The sequence below is a fragment of the Odontomachus brunneus genome, unplaced genomic scaffold, assembly GCF_010583005.1.
Source record: "Odontomachus brunneus isolate Ranch 3 - 2012 unplaced genomic scaffold, Obru_v1 Obru_scaffold_001, whole genome shotgun sequence".
Classification (NCBI taxonomy): Eukaryota; Metazoa; Arthropoda; class Insecta; order Hymenoptera; family Formicidae; genus Odontomachus; species Odontomachus brunneus.
The window spans coordinates 2,556,479-2,570,698 of NW_022639451.1; the positions used below are offsets into that span (position 1 = coordinate 2,556,479).

Below are 14,220 nucleotides of genomic sequence, written 5' to 3' on the forward strand. Positions count from 1 at the left end.
CTCTCTCTCTCTCTCTCTCTCTCTCTCTCTCTCTCTCTCTCTCTCTCTCTCTCTCTCTATCACGGTTGGCAAAAAAAACTTCAGCTTCCGACCGAACTTCCACGTACCTGCTCAGCTTCCAAACTTCACCAACTTTAACATCCATTTCTCAGTTGAGCCGCCTCATTAACTTCAGCCGCAATTTAAATCCGGATCTAATTTCGCTCTCCGCCCGTCCCGATACCTGGCTCCGAGAACCGCGGGATCATTAGAATGTTTTGAAGTTACTCTTCCGTTCTCTACATCTTCCCGTCATTTATTTCTTCCGGTTCGTGTAAAATGTCGCTTGAAATTTCGTAAATTTTCTCTCTCTCTCTCTCTCTCATTCTTTGAAAAAGAAAGTCTGCTTAGTGTTCCATGTAATTCTAATCTATATTCAAATGAGACTTTTGCGATATGCACGCGCTAAACAAAATGTAACTTCAGATACCATTAATATAATTTTTTTTTTAAGTTATTTCTATAGTTTTGTTATTCATTTTGTACGCGACTCTAAAATATTAAGTTAGCTAAACGGCTCGCTTCATGTTTCGAGACAAATTCAATTAATTAAGAGTTCAAATCCCTGGTTGATAGAAGTCGTCACAATTTTATGAGCACTGCACTTGGAATGACATATTTGAAATCGACAAAATACTGACTTCTGCAAAATTCACACTGTATTGATTGCATAGAATTACAAAAATTTAAAAATTTCTATCTCAAATTGTCACTTGACGGGTGCAAAAGTTCTACAACTAATAAATAACGGACGTATGCTTGCTCCAGGAAATTTTTAAAGAGTATTGTTGGATCCGAATTTAGAAGTTTAAAAATATATATAAGATTTACAAAAAAAGATTTCCATATATGCGTGGTTTCTTACAAAAGGTTTTCTCACAAATATAGTGAAACAAGGCAACACACATTTATATGAGATCTATTTGTACAAGAAATTCAGAAAAGATGGAGTTAGTGTTAGTGTTAGTGTTTATCCATGATAATTATCTCTATGTTATCGACATCTTTGGAGTCCGTCATCGACTTTGGCATCCCCTTGAGGGGAGGAACTCCGAAAATGTCGATAACTATACAGGTGATCAACGCTAACACGATTACCTTATCCTTTTCATATTTCTTATACATATAGATTTTATATAAATGTATTTTGCTTTGTTTTACCCTATATCTAGGAAAAAACCTAACCATGCACATATAGAAATCTTTCTGTGAACTTTTCGTATATTTCTAAACTTCTAAATTTAGTTGTAAAAGCGTATAATATTGTTTTTTTAATTTCTCCCAGTAAAACAAATACATTCGGTATGTACAAACTGCAAAACTTTTATGCCAGACAAATATTTACGATAATCGACAACTCGAGATGTCAATTTTGGCATTCTTTTTTCGTTTTGTCATATATTAAGCGATGTTCCAATTTATTTTTGCATGTACTTTTATTGTGTAAAAATACATTTAAAAGTAATTCAGTGCAACCATTATGATATAAATTTTGCAAAAAGAACTCATATTTTGTCGACAAAATTTTCAATGTGACATCGAGATAATTGTTTCGCGACGATATTACTATAAAATTATATTAAATAATGGTTAGTACAACACGAAAAAGCTCTACAAATCTATACTAAATGTTTATAAATATATGATTTTCAATATATAATATACGCTATTAGGAATCGTGACGTTGATTTTTTCATATTTTATCTTATATTTCGCATTTTTATTATAGGTCTTTAAGATTATTTAACTATCTTATCTTTAAGAAGATATTTAACCAAAAAGTATCAAAAGATATATAGTGCATAATGTATTACAAAATCATTACAGATTAGCTGTCATATACATAAACCGTTATCATAAACTGTATACTTTATATATCAATTTCTTGACAACTGAATGGTCAACAATGTTATTATTTTTTTTACAATATTTTCACATGTCTCTTTTATCGTCCTCTTGTTTTGGTTAAAATCGTAAAAGTAATTTGGTTGCTGGAATTGAAAACGTGATATCGGAAACCGTTTCCATAGCTGTGATACATGTAAGCAGTGCTAACTTCGACTTCAATTACCTCAGTTTCGGCATGGCCTATCTTTTTCTAATTGCAGATATACGTATCGATCATATTTCGATTAATGTACTGTCGAAATTTAACAAGACTCTATAAAAAATACACGAACTCTCAAAGTATCCAACTAAATTAAACATATTATTAAACAAGTAAGAACAGAATGCCGATGTTGGAGCGAATATATTTTTGCTAAATGTTGGGACAATGTTTGACAGTGTCAACACACGTACCAGGATAGGCTTTCAAAACAAAGAATTTAAAGAGATTTATAATAGATTTAGTTTATGAATACAGTCACTTTAAACAGCCAAGCGTGAGAGAGACTGCTTCCTTTGCAAATTTAACCTCACTGCATTCGATGCCAATGAATTATTCATCAACCAAATAATCGCCGTCGTTGCCCATGACTCCTCGCCAACGTTTTGGCAGCGTTACAACATATCCCAGCCGTGAAAAACGGCCAGTTTATCGTCGGGGAATGATTGAAAACCGAATCGAGCTTCTAGAGATTGATCCAGCGTGAAATAATACCGAGCCATAAATTCACATTTGTCCACCATCGCTGCAAACAGTCGTCGATGTCTCCGCGTTCGTTTCACACACGCCACTCACTCGTTACAGTCGTCCTCCATTCGCGTCGCAGTCGTTCTTAGAGGCTCGCTCGATAGCGATTTTCTTCACCGCCATTAATCGCCCCATTATTTCGTCCACGACGCGACATAAAAGAGCTCCCGTCCACGCGGGCGAAATGTTCGCTCCATTAGGAAAAACGCCGCTACATCAGAAGCAAATCGACCCGCAACCCGGCGCTCCCGGACGCCGTCCCTCCCTCTCCCCTCCCGCGCGAGGTGCGCGACCGCTAATTGCGTTTGTCATACCGATAATTAATAATGCATCGCTCGGAGCGGCACGACGACTGACCGGCGAATTAAATGCATTAACGACGATAATCGGGTTGCGGTGAATGCCAAATCGAAAATACACCGGCGGGGAGTTATTGAATGCAAACGAGGGCGCGATCAATCATCCGGCTCAGCTACTGGCTTTCGACGCCCGTAATGACGTTCCGCCGCTTTGCATCGCTATCACTGATTAGGGGTGGAAGAGAGGGAGGGGGGAAGGAGGAGGAGGAAGAGGATGAGAAGAGCGGATAGATAGATTGGGGGAAAGGGGCCGCGGGAAACAAAACGCGCGAGTTCTCTGGGGGAGGGAGATAGGGGAGGGAGGAGTAAAATCAAAGAGGATTAAATAGACGCGGGCGCGATGCTCGAGAGCGCGCCCGCGGTTTACAAATGCCATTTATCGAAAAGGGCTCCGTGTTTAACGTCACGAAAGCGCGACGTCGGCCGACAGGCCGGCCGTAATGTATTTTACATAAACCGTCAGTTATCCGCTCAGATTACTCCGTGCCGGCCACGTATTAAAAAAAAAAAAAGAGAAAGGGAGAAAGAAAAAGATGGTGGTGAATTTTGAAATACGCGTGGAGAGATCTGAGGGATATATCCGATTAACATAGAGAACGAGACGCGCGACGAATAAGCGATTGGAAGTAGTCCTGGGAGTTACACGACATATACATTGAAAAAAAATACTTGAAGATTTATTTGTGGGATATATGAAGCTTATTTCTGTGAAACAAAGTTTATTTCTGTGTGAAATGGGCTTTTATCCCCCATGCAAATAAATGTCCGAGTACTTTCTCTCCCGGTGTATTATTACGGATACACTCTGAAAAAAAAGAAACTTGAACATTTACTTATATGAGATGCAAAGTTCATTCACACAGAAACAAACTTTCTTTTATAGAAGTAAACTTCTCGTTTCACAGAAATGAATTTTATGTCTCACAAATTAATGTAAGTATTTTTTCTCAATGTATTCACAAATAATAAAGTATTTTTCACCATAAAATTTAAAGGTCTATAGACCAAGATTTTATTTTGTAAGCAATCATAAGGTAAATTTAATGTCTTATCCACCCACAAATTCAGCACATTAAGAGAATATTTGTTTACTGTTTACTGAGGAAATGTTTTATCCTTAGTGGAATCCTTCTTATATATGACCTTAAGAAAATTCTTCTAAAGCCAAAAGGAAAATTGCAAAATGCTAATTCCTGTAATCTCATATTCTAGACAAAAATTTTACCGGAAGATTATTCCTTTTTTAATAAAGAGGAATAACATTGTACTTAGGATATTTTCCTTTGGAAAAAAGAATTTTCTTGAGACCATATATAAACGGATTCCACTAAGAATTAGAAGGATAAGATTATATATATTTTTTAAGTACTTCAGTGTAAGAATACTTTTTACATATTTGATTGTTTATGTGGGTATTCCTAATATATTATTTGAAATATCACTATTTAGAGAATCATATTGAGATAATTGTAAAAAAAAGATATTACACCGTATAACCGATTATTATCCTTTAAAAGATTGCAGAATTTTAACAGGAGAAATTAGGTGAAAGAATTCATACTCCTAAGTAACAACTTTTCACAACTCCCTAGATTTTGTCTAATTTTTTTACTCCTGTCAGATTTTTATTTCTGTCAGTCCTAACAAAACCCCTTAATCCGATCGAACGGAGCCAATTCGACTTTGAGATCGCTGCGACGACATATCGACTCGATCGTCAAAGCCTGAACGGTGTATTGTCTAATTTGTATAAATTCGACAATAACGATGAAAGGATTACGACGGAGGGGGCAGATCGGGGAATAAGTTGGGGGCAGATCGGGGAAAAGGCGCGTGGAATCATGAAATCCTCGTTAATGCCGCGAGAATAGCGTTCTCTCACCATTTATGGGGCACCTTCAGCGCGCGAACGCTTGGGCGGCTTGAATTTCCAATTACTGTTCCTAATTGACACCGCTGATATCCGTAGCGTAGAAACTCTCCGCTTCTATTTCCATATATCGCTTTGTTTCTCGCCAGCATGTGCGCCACGAGGCTGCAAAATAATCCCCCGCGCGCTACTCGCGGGCGGGCGGGTGCGCGCGCAGACACACACCTTCACACCAATGCACAAACGTACCCGCAGATACGCGCGACCGGCAGATAGATTCCGCTATCCTGACGAAGAAAGGGAGACACTCGAAGGAGCGGAATGAATAATTGCGCGCCGCGAACGGCGACGGCGAGTCGGATGGCGGATTTGATTTGCAGAAGGGGCGGCAGTGGGCGACAGCCGCGTACAATGATAACGTACGCCCTGCTGATAGCATGCGCCACGTTAACGATATCCCACTGTTGCTACATTTTCCCGACAGGTACTATCCCCGGCGCGCCTAACAAACCCCTTCATTTTCCATTCGCAACGACGATGACGACGGCGATGACGACTAGCTACGACGACGACGACGAGCGGCATCGCCCGGTGGTTGTTACGCGATTACGCAACCGAGCTGGATTGCTCGCTCACGAAAAGTATCGAAACTTCTCCGCGCAAGGAACTTCGGCGCGTCTATGCGCGTCTGGCAAATTAACGAGAACGCGAGAAGGGGCTGTTGTCAGTCCTTTTAGCGTGCTGTGAAGTGAAGCGCGAGTTATGAGTCCGCGCGTGGATATTTGCGACGGGTGGCGGGCGCTCATTTTCTCTTCGATCGCAGCTCGAAGTGGAGCGCGTGTAACGTGTGTGCAACGTCTCGCGCAACGCGAAACTAACGGCCGCTAATTTAGCGAGGCAACTTTTTGGGCAACAATGTGGTCTACGCGAAATAGCGGAAGAGGAAGAGAGAGATAGTGAGATAGATAGAGGAACGCATTTTCGTGTCGCGTTTACCCGTATGGAAATTCCCCAAACATTGTACTGTAGTATAGATTCCGATCAGATTATCTAAACTTGTTCCAAATAGGGGTACCGTATTGCGATACTAAGTGGAAACTATTCTTATCCCAAATACAGAAAATTTTATGGAATCTAACTGAAATCTACTTTGATTTTTTAAATAATTGTAATTGTGATTCTAAGTGGAAAACCCAAAGACAGAAGAAAAGTTGCCCGGAAAGGGTGAAAGGAAGATAGGAAACACAAAGAATAACAAAGTAGTAATTAGTACTTTTATAATCATGATTTATATAGAAATGTAAAATCTATTGTTCTTAAAATTTAGACTGTATAATCATCTTTATATAAAACTTTTTTTATACTTTAGAAAAATGATAAAGAAAATAGGATCTATTGGGATTTTTTACTTGGAATCACATTTTTAAAACATTACACTTATCCAAACAAATCCACACATTACATTAATTTAAATTTTCTGATTTCTCAACCAGAACTCATAATTTTTGGGGGAAATTGAAATGTACTCCAATTAGATACCAGAAAATTTTCTATGCGGATAATGTTTCAAACATGCGATACTAAATGAAAAATCTCAAGTTTTCCCAATATCATTTTTTCAACCTTTCACATTTTTTAATTTTAAATAAAACACACGCATATATATTATTTTTTCAAATAATTTCATTATTTAGTAAAATTAAATTTAGTAAACTAAAATATATTTCATTATTATTCATAATATAATAACTCATACAGTGTTTCAAAGCATTTTTTTTATATTTTTATTCTATTAAATACAATATTTGATATAAAAATGGGATTCTCTGTTTAACACCGTAAAAGTATACCGATTGAAAAGAGTGCGAATTTCCATAGTATTTCTGTTTCGATTCTAGACAGAGAACTCATCTTTAGAATATGAGAAAAGGGGATCTCCAATAGATATTATCACGGAGTAACCAATTTTGTGACTAATTTGAGCGTTCTTATTGGAATTTATGCTGTACTTAGAGAAATCGAAAAATTTCTGTTTTCGGGTACTCAATAATGATAAGCAAAAATATTCCCAAAGAGCTGCTTCGCTCGCTCTTCTACCTTGCACGCACGCACGCACGCGATTCCTCCCTTCCGCTATTTCGAGAAAAAGATATCCGGTGAAGAGCCGTCAGGTCGGCCTGCTCCCGCCGCGTCCGCGTCACGTGTCAACGATTTATGCCGCGAGCGAGCGCAAAACGTCGCTTCCACTTACCTTGAGAAATGCATCTCGTCGTTTATACGAGCGCACGCTTCGTGCCGCGGCCGACCCGTGGAAAATATTCAGCCGAGAGCCAGCGAATTTTCTCCCGTGTACGCGCGCGATAAAATTTTCACGAGGCACAAAACCACGGACTCTCTCTTTCGTGACGGCCCTTAGGGATCGCGCGCCGCCAATTAATGATCCACTACACACCATGCGCTGCCCATCGCCACCGCTGCCGCCGTCGGCATCGCGATCCGGGACGCCACGCGTCCATTTCCCGCCAAAAATGCGGCGCCGCGTAAATTTTGTCGCGAATGAATCCCGGGTGGGCGATAGTTTATCCATCGTGAATCGCGCGGATTTAATTTCACGGCACGTTACGGCCGCGCGCTCTCGCGCTCGTGTTCGCGCCATGTTTACAGTCCGCAATTACATCCGGCGACGGTGGCCGGTGGCCGGTGGGTGTGGACTCGCGTTACAGGAAAAATATCATTGATTAAGCCCCGCGAATTTTTTCGACCGTGCACACGCCACCGTCAATGCCACAGCCACAGCTGCCGTTGCACGTCACGCCGAAAAACCGGCTTTTTCACGCGCGCATGTATCGTGTATTCGGACGGAGAGGTCAGCGCATTATGACAAAAGAGGATTACGTCAATTTAGCACCTCCTATCCTCCTCTCAACTATAAGGGGAAAATATTGCAGTAAGAATCACGTTAAAATCATATTTTCTCTCACAAAGTTCTTTGCAAAAGTGGGCTACACCAAAATTGTGCTATAACACAGAAAAAGAGCATTCTGGTCTGGAAAACATCTTTCCTTTCGACATGTTAATCTTTAAATGAGACTATATGACGTAACCAAGACAAGTTACTCGCAAACATCTATTTTATATGATTCAATGAAGAAAAACCTGTATTCTTATTATTCAAAAATAATTTTTATTAATGCAAAATACAAAAAATATTGAATTGTGAATATATTTTCAAATATTGGAAGAAAATACATCATTATCACCAAAATAATCACATATTGTACTTCTTATAAGATTATTATAACATTCAAATTAAATTATAACATTATTATAATTCAAAAATTTAACGTTTTTTCAACAAAATTATATGTCGTTGTTTATATATGAAAAAATGACATTTAACACTACGTATAATCTCATTTGAAGATTGACATATCAAAAATAAAGATATTTTAATATATTCTAAATATTAGAATGTTTCCTGTGTTTTGTAAATTATATTATATTATATATCATATTAAACTAATACGTTATTGTATTATATTTCGTCATGCTCTATATATAATATATCAAATTAATACATTATTGTATTACATTATGTTGTATCATATATTATGAAAATTTTCTATAATCTGACTTATCATTGACTTGTACTACTTGTTCCAGTAAATACTTCAATACCGTTTAACTTATCGTTCTTTCTTGCGCGTTTGTAGTTATATTTATAAAAAAACAAATGTAATATAAAAATATGATACTTTTATTTCATTTAACCTTTTTTTTATTTTGTCCGATCAGAAAAACTTTAAAATTTCTACTCTTTGACTTATCATTAACTTGTACTATTTGCTCTAGGAAACATTTCATCCATTTAACTTGCCGCTGACTGACGTTACTTGCTCGAGGGAAAGACTATTTATTTGTTGTCTTATACATAAGGTGCTAGATTGACGTAAATTACTTAATTTTCAATGTATATGTTTTCGTTAAACCGCTCGAACACTAAAGTCGAGGATGCAGCAGTGAATTAACATCTAATCAGGCCTTGATTCTGGTGCAATCACCATTACGATTTTTTTGCCAGCCTAACAAAGATAATCGCACTGCAGCGCGTCCGGAAGAAGAAACCGCTCGCGGGTCGATATAACACGCGAACGTCGAGAAGCCGCGGACGTGTCGGGGTACATTCCGCGGGATGCACCAGAGACGAAGGATTACACGCCACTTGACATTTCCGTCGTAAACTGGATGCGACAATTCCAATCCACAAATATGAGAGCATTAAATTCTACGTATCGCCGTGATTGTCTTCGGCAAGCATACCGCGCGGTGAAACGCATTGATCCTATTCGTCATTGGCTTTCGTCTCGTTACTTCAACGTCGCCGTCAGTGGCTTCCATCAACGGGATTGACCGTAACATCGAACTGCTCTCGTCAACGGATTATCGTACTATTACCAATTCGTTTCCGCTGTGCACATTATCGGGCGAAATAATACAGAGCGAGAGAAGGAAAGAGAGAGAGAAAGAGAGAGAGAAACAGACGTCTTGCGCAATGCGAGTCTCGCGTTCCATCTACCATCGCTTTGATAGTTTGTCTCATGATCATCAAATCGAGCGATCGCTACGCGAGTCTATCTGCAGCAGGAAATTCAACGAGAAGCGTCCTGTTAATAAATTCATTAACATTTATCTTCGTTAACGGCAATTCTAGACGTTACATGCGTGCACATATGATCAGAAACTATTTTAGATCGTAGTATAATAAATAAAAGCGTAATAAGAAATAAAAGAGCATAATAGATATAAACGCTAAATAATGCGAAAATAAATAATAGATATAAGCGTTAAATAAAGCGCTAAATAATGTGAAAATAAATATATACGCATTTAATGAAGAAATGTTGCAACGTTTGGACGAATTGTAAGCAGGGTTGGGTGAATTAATTTTTCTTTTTGACTGAATCAAGTTTAAAGATAATGGCTTGTAAAATTAACTTAGTTAAATTAAGTAGTTAACTTAGTTTAGTTAAAGTAAGCTAAAGATTACATGAACAAAAACTGAGTCAAAAGTTAAGTTAAAATTGAATTAGTTTATTAAAGTTAAAAGTTAGTTACGGAAATATAATACATGTGTTTATATTTTTAACTGTATAATAAATTTATGTAACATAACGGAAAAAGTCTTTTACAAATAATCGACTTATTGTGTTCAAAATTCCAAGGAAAGAACATTTGGCGCTTAGAAAAACGAAGAAAAATTCTCCTGGCAATATTTTTTATTCTCCTTGTTCTACTTTGTTCGCAGCCTGCAATGATTGTAACATTGATAAATTATTTTTATAAAAGAGAGTTAATATAAGTTAAAATTAATGCATTTTAAAGAGAGAATGACTAGTTTAATTTAATAATTGACTCGTTTAAAATTAACTAAGTTAGTTTACAAGTTACTAACTCTTTAACTCAACTTTTAACTCATTGTTACCCAACCCTGATCGTAAATTAATTAAGTTTGAGGAAAAATCAAGAAGAACGATTGCTTTCGAGTATGATTAAGTTTTAATAAAATTATATCTCAACGTAAACTAATCTCGAACGGCTTCCGGTCTGCTCTCTTTTGCAGAGGTCAAGGATCCGTGCACGAAGCTCAACTGCTCGCAAGGCTCGCACTGCGTGCGGAGCAAGAACAGCGAGGCGACCTGCGAATGCCTGGAATCCTGCCCGAATTTAGGGAACCACGAGGGATCGAACGATGTCTGCGGCACGGATGGCATCGACTATCCGACACTGTGCGACCTAAATCGAGCCGCGTGTACGAAAGGTGCTAACATCACTGTGGCATTTCATGGCAAATGCGGTAAGCGCTTCTCGATACTGTTGCGGGTACACGGAAACTCGAGCGAACGCGTCAGCTTAGCGCAGGAAGAAACGATCTCACGCGGTAAAATTTACTTACGACACGCTCCTCGGGAGCTTAATCGTTATTGCGCTTATACAGGATGTCCAGTAATTGACGACAGAGCCGCGGTGTGTGTAGAACACATCAATCTGAACAAAAAGTCTTCTAAAATCTGACGTAAAATTTTGAGTTATTAATGAGAGAAGATTGGTGAATGATCACAAGCATACACGTCGGTAAACGTCACATCGCAGCTCATCTACTGTATAATACGTGACTATTTACCAATTCACTTTGCTTAATAATTCAAAATTGTACGTAATAATTTGAAATATGGTAGAAGATTTTTTTGTTCAGATTGTTCTACCTCTGCACCTGCGTCGCTTATCGAAGGCCCTCTCAAAAACATAAAATTTAAAATTTTTTTGCTAAAACTTTGTTATATATTAATATATTCAATGAAGTGAAAGTAAAAAAAAATTGTGTCTTTAAAAAACAAAATTGGTAGCGGGAGGATTAAAGAACAATCGCTTGATTTGAGTATCTCAATGTAAGAGAGTGAGTCAAATTCAATATGTACCAACAACAATTGAAAATTAAACCGAGACTGATCGATCAGTCTCTGTTATTAAGTGCTCTTTGAAAGTATTGTTTCCTACTCACATACAAAGCGGGAATTATTGTGCTTTCGGGTACGGATATTTACGCTCAAGCGGCTTGGACCGTTCAGTCGGTATGCGACAAGCAGCGTCAAACGTAAACACACCGGTCATGTAGGCGACGGCAATTTTATTTTGCTGGTTTGAAATCGATGTTGTACTGTCGAGAGCGAAACGGTTCGAACACCTTTTTTTCCAGTAAAGTTAGTGACCCATCTAGTTGTCACATTTGAGAATCATTGCTCACGGACTTGCGCGGCTATGACAGCAGTCGAAATAACAATACTCGACGCGAAAGTACATTTTATCAAAGCAACATGAAAACACACTAATATATCTAAGAGTATTTTGCGTTAAGCCGTTGAAATAATGATGCTGGAATTGAAAAATGATGCGAAGAATTGAAGAATCTTGTACTTCAAATAATAAGAGACTTTGTCCATTGGTACAATCTAAACTGAAAATCCAGAAAAAGTATAAGGATGAAAGTAATACGAGAGGCAGAAGGACAAAGAGAGTTCTCACATTTTTTCATACTTACATTTTTCCTAGATTTACAGTTTAGAGATTATCGAATATCTATTATTATATGAAACACAAGATTTTCAATTCCTCAAGCGCCATTATTGCAATTGTTTGACCCACAATACTCTTGAATGTGTTAATATATTTTTACTTTAAATGAATGAAATTTATTTTCACGCCACGTGTATTGTCATTTCGGCTGCTGTCATAATTGATTACTGCGCAAGTCCGTGAACAGCGATTCTTAAGTGTGACAATTGGATGACTTACCAACTTCACCTGCGAAAAAGTGTTCGTTTCGTTCTCGACTGTAGTGGAGACCAAGGCTAAATGTCCTATGGTTTAGAATTTCGAAGTTACAATTTCTCAGGCAACTAATTGTTGCGACTGAATGTGACATGATAGAAGCAACCTTCTTCTATGTATGTAATGTCCACGACCCTGTTAACTGTATATTTTGTTTCATAATAATCAAAATACGAACAAGCAGCAACATAGCCATCTTGTCTTGGTACTGGGTTCAGTTACCTAGTAGCATAGGCCACGTATAAAATATCCTAATTATCCTAATTAGTAGTTCCAGAGTCTCCGCGAGAGGTCTCCACAGCCCTCCTGCTGGCCCTTAAATATGAACCAACTTTACCTCATCCGTCCATATGCTATATTTCAAACATTTTATGAGGGAAAGTTGCATTTATTACCAGAAACAGTATATCATATATTTCCAAGAAATTTCATTCTAGCCAATAATACCTCGCTTAATTTTATTCAGTCACGATAGAGAATACACTGAAAAAAGGATTTGGTTGACAAATTAAAATTTGGTTAAAATGGGATCAACCAAATGTTTAGTAATTACAACCAAAAAATTAATTGCCGTTATTTTGCTTTGCTAGTGATTAAGCAAATATATAACTGAGAAAATAAGGCAAGATAGCAGCAATTAAATTTTTTTATTATAATTTATATTAAATAAATAAAAACATTTGGTTTGATTAATCCCATTCTAACCAAATTTTGATTTCGTCAATTAAATCCTTTTGTATTAAAATCCCAGTATTAAAATTCAAGAGGCTCGAAAATTTACTTTGCTATTACCAAATCAATTTTCTTTTCTATTTCTTAACTGCAATATTATTCTAACTTTAATAAAAGAAAAGTATTTATGTTCTAAAAGAACTATTTCGCAATTTTGTACCCACTATTCCTCTCAAGATTAATACTAAAAAATGCACGTGAGCAACATATCCCTGGGGCCATATAGCCCCGGTTTGCCCTACACAAAAGAATCACCATTGTTCTCGCGTGGCATCGCAATGGCTCTCTCGTAAGGCCCTCGAGCGGGCCGCCGCCGTTTCACCGGCAGAGCCCGTCACGTTCCATTACAGTATCAACAAGTTAGCATCTCGGTCGAATCGCCGCTCTGTGGATAGAGCTGCTTACGTCACCACATTGTTCACCGCCACACGTCACATTCACTCATCTCTGCGCCATATTTCATTGCAATTATTTGCCTTTCTGTTATAGCGATCCGTCACACTGCCGGCGGGGATTCCGAGCTTGTAACTGAACTTCCCTTAACCGTCCCTTAACAATCCGCCTCCTCATCACCCTTGTTCCCACTCGGAGCTTTCCTGCCGTCCCTTCTCGGAATTTCTCGCCCAAATTGATATCGATTTCTCAGTCGCTCGCTGACCGACCGTCCGGTTCCAAGCTTCTAATTTCTATCGGCAAAAGTCGAATCGGAAGTCATCATTTTGTTTCTCTCCCCCTCGGCGCTTAATTAACACTTCGATGTCTCTGCGAACTTGAGTCTGCGGGCTTAATTCCTGGCCTGAGAGGAAGACCACCCTCCGGATGATGAGCCGGAAATCGCGGAGAGGAAAAGAAGTTCGGAGTGAAAAGAGGGGAAGAGGCGAGATTTCATCATTAATTCACATCTGAAACTTATTTCACCGTGACGCGGAATGTTGAGCAACTCCTGAAATATCGATGAAACGTCGCCGGTGAAACTGCCATCATTTCTCTTCGCCCAATCTAGTAGTGTAGTCCAAGGCGCGCATCCTATATATCTAGCCCTTAATACGCCATATTCCACACAGCTGTCATCGTTCGTGTCCGCAAGTAGTCGTAGACTCACCCACGAACGAGAATATCCCCGCACTCCCTCCTTACTTTCCCCTGCGGTCCTCTTCTCTCTCTCTCTCTCTCTCTCTCTCTCTCTCTCTCTCTCTCTC

The 14,220-nt window shown here is 38.4% G+C and overlaps 1 protein-coding gene across 2 annotated transcripts in view; it reads left to right on the forward strand.

Annotated features, from left to right (window-relative positions):
* LOC116844891 (agrin-like) overlaps positions 1-14,220 on the forward strand; it is an 853,814-nt gene that overhangs the window by 726,360 nt on the left and 113,234 nt on the right. For both annotated transcript variants that reach the window (XM_032817052.1, XM_032817137.1), the window contains exon 6: positions 10,524-10,757. In XM_032817052.1, coding sequence (XP_032672943.1) covers positions 10,524-10,757 — 234 coding nt within the window. The remainder of the gene's footprint in view (positions 1-10,523; positions 10,758-14,220) is intronic.